Genomic DNA, 13,134 nt, shown 5'->3' with positions numbered 1-13,134 from the left:
ATGATTACTACATGGTTAGAAAGCCAAAGGTCAAACTAAAGAGCACTGTAAAAATAAAACATTGGCACAGTAGTGACATTGAAGTATATGAGGAAAATAGTTTTATCCAAGAAAAAGAAGGGAATAGGACTATTAAATATTTTATAGGTTCTACCTATAGAACAAGTGAAAATGAGGAACTAGGGGGATGTTGGATATTTAGATCAGCAAAAGATTTTAACCCCTGGACAATAAGACAGTGTAAATATAAAGGTACTGTTAAAAGAAGTAAGAGAGATGAAAATATGGGAAAAATAAAAAGTGCAGCAGGAATAAGGGAAAATGTTGAAAAATGGATAGAAACCAATGGTATGTTATTTAAAGAAGGAAATTTCATTGTGTTAACAACAGTAAGAGACCGATCAGTAGGATCAAGAAAAACAGGATACGCAGAGCTAGAAATTACATCTGAAACTAGAATTAGTTTAGAGTTAAATAAAACAGTACCATGGATATGGAAAAAGAGATTAGCTTTACCTAGAGTGAAATTTAATTTCAAAATAGGTTACTGGGAAATAGATGAAGTTAAATGGGAAACTGATGTATATTTAATTCAAATGGAAATAAAAGAAACATTACAAACAGAAATAGAAATTAAAAACTATTATGAAGATAAGGTGAAACAAATAGAACAATGTGTTAGAAAAGAAATGGGTAAAAAATACCATGGACAAAAATACAAATACATTAAGACTGATAGTGTTGATTTTTCCTATGCTCACTTTTGTGACAAAGATGAAGAGAAGATGGACTGTGATGATTTTTGTAATGGTACAGATCCAATCACAGGGAATAAAACAAATGAGAACTTAAGTATAAAGAGAAGATTATACTTAAAAAGATTAAACCTTAATCGAAGGAAAGACAAAGAAGGTATTTATAGAAACAATCTAGTTTTCTTTAGTGATGCTGTTTTTGGATTATTAGGAAATGAGTGTGGGAGTATTATTGAAAAATGCTCATCAGGATATGATCAAATTACTATTAATCAAATAGCATCAGTGTTATGTTATTGGAGTAAGGGAATAGTTCCCTTACCTTGGACTTTTAAGAGAAGTAAACTGGCTAACAAATATGAAATGACTTATGGAACTGGAGGGGTAATAAGAATCGTGAGTAGGAATTCTCAGTGGAAAATGTTTTATGGACCAGTGTATTATGCAACAAATAGCATGTTAAGGTATAGAGTTCCAAAAGGAGGGAAAAATGTACCCTTAACCAAATTAGATGCTATAGCAATTGATGATTTGTCACTAACAATTGAAAGGAGAAATTGGAAGGAAAATTGGTGCAAAGCAAAAGATAAAAATTATTATCTGGGTTTAGACTGGTTGAGAAATGATCTATGTAATACTAGTATAGAGATCAAAGGTCAGAAAATAAAAGGAGGACCAAGATGGTTTGAAGATCCTGGAGAATTTGTGAAAAAAGGAGTGGAAGGTGTGAAAAAGGCAGCAGAAACTGTGTTTAATTTTGTTACAACGGATTTATGGAGTGGTCTAATTAATCTCTTTATTAGAGCCGGATGGTACATTTTATATGGAGGATTAATTGTATTAGGACTAGTTATAATAATGGTTATTATAAAATGTTTCTGTGCATCTCTAGGCCAAAGAATGATGTCCAGAAAAGACAATGGAGATGTATTAACGGTATTAGGAAAACTAATAGATTTTCAAGCTAAAGGGCATAAACGTATTAAACGAACAAAGAAGCATAACTTAGAAAAACCGTTATTGTAGAGAAACGTGGAATACCTTAAAAGGAACACAAAGATAGCCGTTAAGATAATGAAGAGAAAGGAAGTAGGTGGAGTAAAAACATATATATATTGTATAGGGAACGAATGAGACAGCTACAACTATATGTAGTTTCACTTGTAACTGGACAAGACTAACTGAATATTTGGGTAATTTCTATTTGGGAATAGAAAACTCATTGAAATTTATTGAAACCAATTACTATACGTAAGTCCAACAGAAGATCTCAATTGTTAATGATAAAAAATGGCATCCAAGGGGACAAATAATGGAACCGCAAGGAATGAGAATAAGACAGAAGCCGGAGGATTTCTGATTCCTGAAATCCCTGGTACTGGATTCCAGGTTGGTGTTTATATTTTATGGATGCTTTTGCAAGGAATTAATAGAAATCTCTGGTGGCTGTATTTTTTATCAGTTTTACAAGTTGTAAGAATAATGTTAATAGGAAGAGTTAGCAAAATGATTTTTGTTTGTGCTCTGATGATTTTATCAATTGGATGGCAAAAATTGCTAGGACATCAGGGAACATTTGGTTTAACTGTAACAAGCATATTAAAGCTTGGGGTTGATGTTACATCTGTTATGATACATGAAGATGAGTTTGTCTTTTGGGGAGAAATATGTATTATCATAACTAGCGCAATGTATCTAATTGGATTGTTGATATTAAAATATGGAAAAGAAGCAATGTTATGGACAATTATAGGATTTTTGACATTGAGTGTGTTTATGTTGGGATTTTTTCTGAAAGATGATGATATTGTACTGCTGGGGATTATGATTTTGATGAACCGGTGGGACAAGATGAAAAAGGCATTGAAAAAGTGTACAACATGTTTCAAGCAAACTACCACAATAAATTCAGAATAATTAACTACCTCTAATAAACTAAAAAAGAAAAAAAAAAGAAATATTGTCTTTAGGAGAAAAATATATATTTTGAAAAGATCTAAAGTAAATTACATTGGGTATGGTGAATTGAAAGTACAGAGCGGTTTATGTATTAGTGTTATGATTGGCATGAATCTCTTCCAGGGCCCAGCAGTGATGATCCAGGAGCCCGGTGGCCCACTTAGTGGGATGAGCTTCAGACGGTTCGTAGATCTGGCGAAAAGCTGGCCGAGAACTGCAGAGAGGCTTTAGGTTCTGCAAGAGAATCCTGAGGGTTTTTGTGGAAAGAGATGGAATTGAAAAATGCCTAATGCATGAACTGCCTAGAAATCAAGATCCGTATTCTGTAATGGAAATGGGAGAATTGATAGAAGTGACATTGATTAGAAACACGAGGAATGTTTTTGATGTGTTCATTGAGAAAAGGTATAGAAGTGTGAGAGTTGGGAACATTTTGGTGAAATGTGTTGAAGATAGAATTCCAGTGAAGAGTACTAGGACGAGAGGAAATCTTTGTGACAATTTGACCCCAAGTGAGGGTGTTTTGGAGATTCCCAATTTTGAGATGGGGTCACCTAGTCACAATATTCCCAATCGTGTCTCACTGGGTAACTGTGATAATGAATCAGGTAAATTAAAGATTGATTTTGATGATTTACTTGTTGAAGGCCTCCAGAAAGACTGGAACAAAAAGGTCAAACGACAAAAGAAGAAAGACAAGCGTCGAGAGAAACAGAAGAGGAGATCAACCGACGGACCAGCAGAAAATCGTTTCTAAGATAAGAAGAATAATTAAACTGGTGCGAAGACAAGAAGGCATGAATAAGAAGATAATAAAAATGATGAGAGAAATCATTAATTGTATTGAGTTGGTTAATGTTGATTTGGAGTTACAGTCTCTGGCAAATGGTATCGAGGCCTTGAGATTGCAAACCTCTGTTGCAAGACCAGAAAACCCTTAAAAGGTAATAATGAGATATATGAATTGTTAGACATCAACTTTTAAAAGGCAGTAATAAGAAATGTATGATGTTAACATTTGCTCAACAGTTGAAACTGTCACGTACGCCAGTTGAGACTGTCACGTATGCTTGCTTTTTGCTAAGATAACAATGAGTGTGCAAGGAAATGCATCTTGCAATCTGGATTGCAGGATGGACTTTCTTTCTAAAAAATTGTATTGTAATGTGTTTAATCTGATTAACACAGGGAGGAGGATGCTGTGCAGTTTAGCAATAGTTACTTACTTAGCCTACGCCTTAAGATTTTGTAACAACTTAAAGAAAAGATTAATTTGCTTTAATGGAAAGATAATAGAGCAGCAATTACTTAATGTGTGTGTGCAGAAGAGGGGTTGCCAAATAAGGAGATGTTAACTTCCTGTATCCATAGCAACCTGACTGTTAGTGTGTGCGTGCAAGCGGATGTGTTAATGTGTTTTACCAAAAGGAGGCATCCGGAAGAAATGATGTATTGTTTTTGGGACTATATAATGTTATGGTTTGGACACATCCCCTGCCGCATTTCGGGGTGAAGACTTACGCTTTTACTTTTGTTTTTTACTTGTTAATATTTTGCTTATGAGTTAGTGTTTAAAATAAAGCGAAGCCATGTACAATGGTGATGCGTAAAAACTTTTAAACAAGTCTCTGAGTAATTTATTATGAGTAAAGTTATTATTTTAGTTTGTTCCTGATTCTGTATTGCCAAGCTCTGCAGAGGCAAAGACTCAACTGAGCTGATCTGGTTCTGGTGGGAAGAAGTGCAGAAGTCTCCATTGCCCCAGAGAAGACATCAAAGGTAAGAACAATGGTTTAAATTGCCTTTGCTGGTTTGAAATTTGGATGTTTGGAGAGAACATCTGCATATTTCTTTAGTCAGATAAAATTAACACAACAACACCCAGAGGTGTGAAGTCCATCTTGTGTTTGGTTTGGAAAAGAAGAGTCTTGCTCCTGATCTCTAGGATAGAGGGTGGCTGGAGGGGTGTGGCAATGACAAAAAGAGCCAGTTGAGGATGGACCAGGGTCCCATCTTCAGCCAACTTGTTTTGCCCATGGAGGTATTTCAGCCTCCCATGGAAATTCAGGGCCTTGGGAAGGACAAGAAATTCAATTTAGCCCCATGAGGGTGTGACACCGAGTGTAAACAATCCACAGCAGATTTATTTATACAGCCGTTGTTGTTACTGTACTATTGTGCACAGAGAAAATCAAACGTATCAAACGAAAATCAAAGGTTAATCTTGCAATGATTCTGAAATATTGATTCTACATAGGCATAAAGTTGCAATAGAGGTCTAGGATGTTTACCAGGAAGCCTGATGAGTTGTCAAGGAGGCACCGGAATCGGCAACAGAAACTTCGTTCCAAGAAGGATGAGTTTTCTGGAGGGATGTGTTGAGGGTTGTAGTTTACCATATCTCTGGTGATGTCACTGCTGCTTTGAATTGCTGGAGGCCGATTGGTTGTGCCAAACAAAAGAGGAAAAAAAAAACAGTGATGTAATTGGCTGTGAATCACTGGCAGTGTTCATCATCCTGGGTTTATACAAGACTCCATTTTATAAATCAGAACGGATACTCCCACAGCTGTCTTGTTCTCCACGAACATACTTTCTTGATTCAGTAATAGTAACAACAGAAGTCTGCTCATTCACAAAACATTCAAGGCTGGGCACTCCGGTAAAAGTTGACAACACCTTACCAGGAACTCACAGATTCCTACTTGGGCATCACCATTAAGGATTGAGTTACTACTAACCATCAGATGCATCGCTACCATCGCACGAAGTGGGATTGAGAGCGAAGTGTAGTTGTCTTCGAAACATTGCCCGATCGTCTGTATGGATGAGCTCGAATACACTCTGATGGACCACATCCGACTGTGAAGACAATAAGAAAAGACATTACCAAAAATGATCGCAGGACATGTTCTGCATCCTGCATTCACTAATATTCATTCCCATTATAAACTGACTGGGAAATATGATAACGGGTTTTCCACAACCACTTTCAAGTTCTGTTGTAATTGTTAATGCCAACCAAATCCTCATTGCATACTGGGCAAAGAGGTTTATTTTTGTCTTTCTGACAAGACTAGTGAAGCAATAAAAACTTTACATTTTCAATTTGTGTGTGGTGTTGCAGATGCAGGAGCTGGCGTTCTGTTGTGAATGCATGTCGAAGTACACAGAAGAGAAGACATTCTTTAATAAACAAATTTAAAAGTATTTGTGTAGCTTCACAAAATTACGACTGAACCACTGATGTCACATGGACTATTTTAACAATGTCCGTACTACCTTTCTGGGCCTTGAATGTGGTAGTTGCATTCATGTCTATGCAGGGTCAGAAAGCTCTCGGATTTCAACAAAACTGTCTTAATTTTTTGTTAAGAAGATAAACTAAGGTCTTACAGGTTTGGAATGGCATGCGGGTGAGTAATGACATAATTTTTATTTTTGGGTGAACTATCCCTTTAACATATTGTACCGTATTATTTGTTTGGAATTCAACTAATTGGAGAGCAAATGGAAACTTTAGTTTCCTGTTGCTGAAATTTTAATAAGAAAGCTTTAAAATCATCACATTTGTGGACTCTAGAGACATCACTTTGAATGATAGGCTGTGTTTACTGTATATCAAAATTTAGACGCTTCCCACTAGAGGCTTGGAATAGTAACTGCAGCTTGGCTTGCATTTCTCCTTTCTGCCTGTTTTTCGCCCCCCGTCCTCTCTCTCTTTCTCCTCAGCAGGTCAATGAAAACAATGTTTGCACTGTCTGTGTGTGCTAATTGCTGCAGGCTGGACGGTGTGGGATGAAAACCAGACAAGGTCCAGAAACCATTCATGACAACTTGTACCAACAAACACACACTTAAAGGTTAATGAGGACAGACAGGCAAGGGAGTAGAAAGAAAAGATATATATTAATTGCTCTAAAACATGTATACATCTCTCTGATATATTTACACATATATCTTTGTAAAAACTACATATATATACAGTAAGTATAAACAGATGGATTTAACCTGCAAAATGATTCATGAACAAAGCCACACACAGCGATGTTTGGGTGCATTCTTTTATATAACACAATTTATTCTTATGACATGGACTGCAAAATAAGTAATTCGAAGCATGTGAATAGTTATTAGCAAGCCAAATCACAACAGGTGTTCAGATCGCTGTAGCAGAGGGTAGAAATGATTGCGTTTGTGTGCAGGTGGCACAGGCCTGCCTGATTGTGTAACCCTGGCGACCTGGACTTGCTAGAGAGGGAACGTCACACTCCAGGGAAATTGATTTAGTGAGGAAAAACAGGTACACAATAACAAGCGCAGACTATATGCACACCAACAAACACACAGAGACACCTCAGTTCTTATTCACATATCATTTAGGTGTACATATATTCTTTTAGTACATTCATGCTGTCTGTATTGTAATATGTGCGTGTGCTTAGAGAGAGAATGTATATCTGAGTAGATATTGTGTAATGTATAGCCTACTTGCTATTATTACAAGCTATAGGAATGAAATGGCTATTGTTAATGTGATCTATACATAAAGTCTATACATACAATACACCGCAGGAACACAAACACAAGATCTCCTTGAACTGGCTGTGCTTCACTCACAGACGAACAGGTTTTGCGAGTTCTTTAATGAAGTATCCAAACATTCAATTTGCCTCTCTTTGATGTTCTTTTTCGGAGCTTCTCCTCTTTTATAAACAAAACCAAACTATGTCTGATATGTATATCACAGCGTGACAAGGTAAAAAAAAAACAACAACACTTAATCGCTAGGCATGTGCAAATATTAGCTTACATAAATTTGAAAAAGTTCAAAGCAGGACGAGGAAGAAGAGTGTTTCGAACGACATAAGACTAGTTTGTTAATAAAATAAAATAAAATCCTCAATGACGCCACGGTGGTTTACCAGTAAACGGACACCTTTCAGAATAAGTAATCAAACCCAGACGCCCTCAGCACGTTTTCCGCAGCCGACTTTCAGTTACAGAACAGTTCGCGGTTCACTATTCACCTTGCGATAATAGTTATTCATAAGCGAAGGAAATAGCACGGCATGTTAAACTCTCGCAAAGGCCATTACTCTTCCTCCAGGCTGAGGAAAGTCAAACCAACAAATGATTGAAGAATGATACAAATGTTTCCAGGTGAATGACTCGTCAATATATTTAATAACTATGCTGGATTTATCAATTGTCAATTAAATGACAAGCATTGTTTGAGGCTGGTATATGAATATAGATTTTCTTGGTAAACCGTACAAAGTGCATTATTTTTTTTTTCCGTATGAGAAGACGACTAATGTTAAAAAAATCAGGACTTCCTAAAAGAAAGGTTTTAAAGCAAACTCACCTGATGGAAGCCCAAGTAGTCCTGTATAGTTGGAGATGAATAAAACACGTAACCTTCGGAGGTGACCACCAGCACAAAGCCATTGAGGGCCTGAAAACGAAATTAGATAGAATCGTCAATGACAATACTAAAACACGTTAACTTGCAGATGAAGGTTTTATGGTTGGGGTATTTAATAAAGAAAAGCTGAAATGTTTTGGTTCGTTTCATGCTAAACACGGTGGCTGGGATTGTGTATGTAAGACTGTAGATGGGTGGGGATAATGGGGCCATTTTTCTTCTTTTACATCTTTTTTTTCAGTAAACATCCCATGTAATTAGCCAAGCCTTTGTTAAGGTGTTGAACATGACAACAGACAGGGGGTGAATATCGCCACTAGTCACGCACAGGAACCAACAGCCCTCAAACAATGGAGAGAGAGAGAGAGAGAGCGAGAGAGAGAAGGAGATTGAGATGTAGCTGAAAAGGAACTCTCAATATCTGTAGGTGGAAAGTAACATGATATAGTTTACAAAGATAAGATAACATTAGTCAACAATGGAGAATGTTGATTGATCAAACTTCATTCCTTTTCAACAAGTGTACCAACAGTTATAATAAACTAAATGTCAACCAGAATTTCTTTCATGAGTTTATGACGTGTAAGTGTTTTGTTTGAGCGTGTATGGATGATCTTCACGGCTGTTGTTTGTTTTATCATCTTTCCAGGGAATCGGGAAACTTTTACACTTTTACCTGCTATGCACACACACACAAACATATCGGGAAATTACCCACTTCTTGGCGCAGCATAAATGAATACAAGATGGAGCAAATAAGGGTGTACAAAAGTGATGGATGATTTACAAAGTTCACTGATGATTGGCCACGACTTTTTTGGAGTTGGCAGAAACAGATTTAAGACCCCTGCATATAGCAAAATGGTCTGACCTTAGACTGAAAATGTGGAAAATGAGAAGAAATCCCAGCAGATGATACTGTTCACACAAACCAGGGAATTTTAGGTGGAAAATGAGGTACAACATGGGGAGATCAGGGTGGCGATTCCTGGGAATTTGCAAGGAATGAGATCAAGGAATTGGTGCGTTTACATGCATTTTACCTGCAACAACAGTTCCCCTTCTGAGAAATTGACTCCATCCAGACTGGTCGGTGAATGTCCGTTTCCTCCAAATGTCCCTGAACGGTCATTTATCCATCCATTTCCTCCAGTCTTTTTGACTGTGGCTAAAGGGAAGAAGAGAGGAAAAAGGGTCATTCTGTGTCAGTTTGATGTAAGATTTATACCATTGTTTTAAACAATTCTGTTTTAAAACAATTTCTTTAGACAGCTTTGAACAAAGTGCAATAATTCATTACTTTAAAATAGTACATTACAAGGAATGGGGATAAGCAAAAAGCATGTAATAAAATAACTTAACCAGATTTGTACCAAAGATTTTACAGACATGTAAAGTAAAATTGGCACCAGTTATTTACTGTGTTCGCTGCACCATTTTGCTGACAAACCTACAAAAACATCACATGGCCAAGCAGCAAGTCGCTTCCCTGAACATCTGAGTCTTGCCACCTTTGGTTACACAAGCTAAAACTTCAACATCACGTCCAAGGGCAATAAAATGTGCAAGCATGTTACAATATCAGTAAGTAACCATAGAGGTAAACTGTGAAGTAAGCTGTGAGACAAACTCTGTGGTAAAATTTTAAATAATCTGAAGTACATTCTAAACTAATGCACGGCAAACCTGGAGGTAAACATGAAGAAAATTAGCCTATGTAAACTAAAGTCAGAGTGTAACATTTCAGGTAAACTGAGGCAAAATGTGAGGCAAGCTCTAAGGTAAACCTGCAAGTATGTAAAGTAATGTAAACTGATGCAAAATAATAGGTACCATTTTAGGAAAACTGAGGTAAAAATATGAGGTAAATATGACCTAATGTTAGAGAACATATGGTGTAAAATCCAGTGAACTCCGTTGTTAAAAACTGAGGCAAACTGAACTATAATCTGTGGTGAACTAAAATAAAACATGAGGCAAAACAGAGGTAGATGTGAATTATTTCAAGATTAAATGAGGTAAAATTAGTGGTAAACAAACTCAGGTAAAATCTGAGGTAAACTTTGATGTAAACTAAAGAGAAAACTCTGATGTAGACTCTCTGGTAACCCACTACCTTTAGTGTAAAGTAATCACTGTGGTAAACTTGGTGTAAAATCTAAGATCACTCTTTGGTGCTCAGCTCTGACCGCACATAACTTGTGTCATAACCTTTTTTTCAGCTGTCAGAAAGAGAAAAGATTTCAACACTCACACAGCACACACATTTTCTGCCTGACAGACACACACATCAACACTCTTCACACGACGCAATTTGTAATGTGTAAGGGAATAAAAGTAGTTTTCTAAATGGGTCTAACTTCACTACTGTACAAAAGAGCTTCAAATGACGTCATTATGAATAACACAGATAAACAATTTCGTTGAATTTCCATTAATAGTTCCAAATTCTTGATTGTTTTTGTCTGGTTTCATCATATTTTCCATACATTCCATTCCAGTAAAGTAAAAATGTGTAATTTAAAATTTGCATTCCTCTAAATACATGATAAACGAACTGATAAATCACATCTCTCAAGTTTACCATTAAGAAGTGTGTGTAAGACTTCAGTTGGGAGAGTTTTTTTGTGTGTGGAAATGTCTAGCGCTAGGTTAGCGCTGAGCTAACATAAGCCAGAGGGTGCGGCTCACAAAGACATTTCCTCCCTGACCGGTGCAGATGCCGTGCTATTTCTAGACCTTATCAAACACTCTCTATCGCAACTCTTGGAGAAAAAAAAATACAGAAAAGACTGAAGTAAAGAAAGAGAAGGGAGGGAAAGGTGAAGAAGAAGTGGAGGAGGGGAAAGAACAGCGCATTTCTGCTAAGGACCAAAAATATCTCCCCACAGGACGCAGATGTTGAGAGATTATTTGGTGGGGGAAAAAGCTGAGGCGAATGCAAACCACTTTAAACATGGACTGCTGATTGGTCTGCCAGTTTAAATTGCAGACGAATGTAAAAAAAAACAACAACAAAAAGGAAGAAAGACAGAAACAAAGACAACGTTCTGTAGACATTCACCACAGATCTTGATGGCGAAGTAAATAGGGATGTAATACAAACTCTGCCACCACACCAAAGAAATAACTACGGATTGCAAAGAGAGCAAGGGGAAGAACTCTTGATGAGGAAAACAGACCACTTGGCCCCTAGCGCTGTCGCCGCTAGGCTTCTGAAGCTAAAGAGCGCTAACACACACACAGTGAGCCAGCTGCTCAGGAGTCTCATAGTCTACTGACTCACAACAACCCAATGACAGACCAACACACAATTGTGAGCTAGCCAAAATGGGTTTGTGTTTGGTTTCGCCCCTGTTGAACCCTTTCCGACGTTCTTGACACTTCTGGCACGCATGTCTGTCAAACACTGGCAGCCTATTGGCCATGTGGTCCCGTTCTGACTCCAGTCTTTCATAAGCACATCGAGCCTGTTATTAAAATGGAGGTTGGTAGAACATCTATGTAATCATGATCAACCTCTTCTTCACGGATCACACTGGCCTCCGCTGACCTGTTTCCAGATATGAAAAAAAAAAATATAATGAAAATAAAGTCCGGCGGGCAAGTGGTTGCACTCTCAATGCACACGCACACACACACACACACACACACACACACACACAAAACACAGACAATCAGAACCACCAATCAATTGCCGTCTGTTCATCTGCCATTACAGTAATTCAACACACATGGCCCCTCAATGCAACCACAACGTGCTCTTTCCCTTGTTTTCCTTCCCTCCGTCTGCTGTATGTCTTCTTTATACTCTTCAATTTTGTACTAGGCATCTCTCGACCGCAATCTGCAAACCAGTTCTGGAGAAAGGGGGAGGTCTGGTGTCGATGGTGATCAGGAACAGGGCAAACTTGTCTAATACGGGTCATTAAACCTACTGAAAGGCCCGTTCTGGGTCTCGATGCCTCCCACACAATGATCTCATCTTTCATCTGCCTCTGATCTTTTCTGTTCTAACCTTTCTTTCGACAAAAACTCTCAGTAATTGTGCTCAAATTGGGCCAGTTTTGAGTTGAAGCTCACGGCTGATTGTGGAGGGCTACACCCTTTGCTGAGTCACCAGTGGTACCCAGTTGAGAGGAGGCTTTTTGACCAGAAGGTTAAGTTCTTGTTTGAGAACATATCTACTTAATACAATGACAATGCTTTTTTTTTAATCTAATTTCCCAGAATTTAAGTTTTAATTTAGCTGAAAACCAAAAATGGAAATAGAGTTCAAACTCTGTTTCCCCTGCCATTATTTTATGGGGGGCGTTCCGCATTCAACCACCACACAAATGCATGGGGCCCCTACAGAGTTTTGTACAGATGGGGCCCCAGGTCACAGAATTGCTTAGGGTTCCCAAAATTGAAAACATGTTCCTGATTGGATGACTCATTAACTACCATCAATATTTTGGTGTTATCTAGAGCAGTTACCGAAAACAATGTCAGAATACAAAGAAAATAATTTCAACGTTTTTAGAAAATACTAAATTGACAATAGATTAAATGCGTCGGCATAGAAGCACCTACTGTTTCGATTAATTATTTTGAACATCCAAAACTGCCGTTCAGTTTTCTGCTTATTCAGTTTCACTTTTCTTTTTGCGCCTTCATACTCTGCAATACTTACAATGCAAACAGCACAGTGTTTGGGGCTCACAGCTAAAGGCATAAGCCAATAATCAAAACAACACATTCTGCTCTCTCTCTCTGTGTCCGGATGGTGTCTCCAGAAAATGCGTAGGGAGGCACACTGTGTGTCCTGAGGGTTCCAGAGAGTGAGAAATGAAGACTGAGAGCGGGCGAGCAAGGGAAACCCACTGGGCCCTCGTTTGGCTTGTGGTTTAATAACCTCGCGTGCTGAGAATGACTAAATTCTTGACAGCACCTGAACCCTATTAGCTAACAAATTGGACCACTTCCCAGACGTTTACCAATCCATTTCTT

At 37.8% G+C, this 13,134-nt stretch overlaps 1 protein-coding gene across 1 annotated transcript; it reads right to left on the bottom strand.

Moving 5' to 3' along the window:
• Positions 1-2,798: 2,798 nt before the first annotated feature.
• LOC113091925 (aryl hydrocarbon receptor-like) lies at positions 2,799-9,620 on the bottom strand. The gene is made up of 6 exons (XM_026257607.1): positions 9,186-9,620; positions 8,083-8,172; positions 5,456-5,576; positions 5,006-5,145; positions 4,586-4,785; positions 2,799-2,961 (listed from the first exon to the last, which is right to left on the bottom strand). The coding sequence occupies exons 1-6, from the start codon at positions 9,339-9,341 to the stop codon at positions 2,799-2,801; spliced, it is 870 nt and encodes a 289-aa protein (XP_026113392.1). The 5' UTR covers positions 9,342-9,620.
• Positions 9,621-13,134: the final 3,514 nt, after the last annotated feature.

This window comes from Carassius auratus, unplaced genomic scaffold (genome assembly GCF_003368295.1).
Source record: "Carassius auratus strain Wakin unplaced genomic scaffold, ASM336829v1 scaf_tig00214365, whole genome shotgun sequence".
Classification (NCBI taxonomy): Eukaryota; Metazoa; Chordata; class Actinopteri; order Cypriniformes; family Cyprinidae; genus Carassius; species Carassius auratus.
The sequence above is the reverse complement of the archived record's forward strand: the minus strand, read 5'-3'. Positions and strand labels throughout refer to the sequence as shown.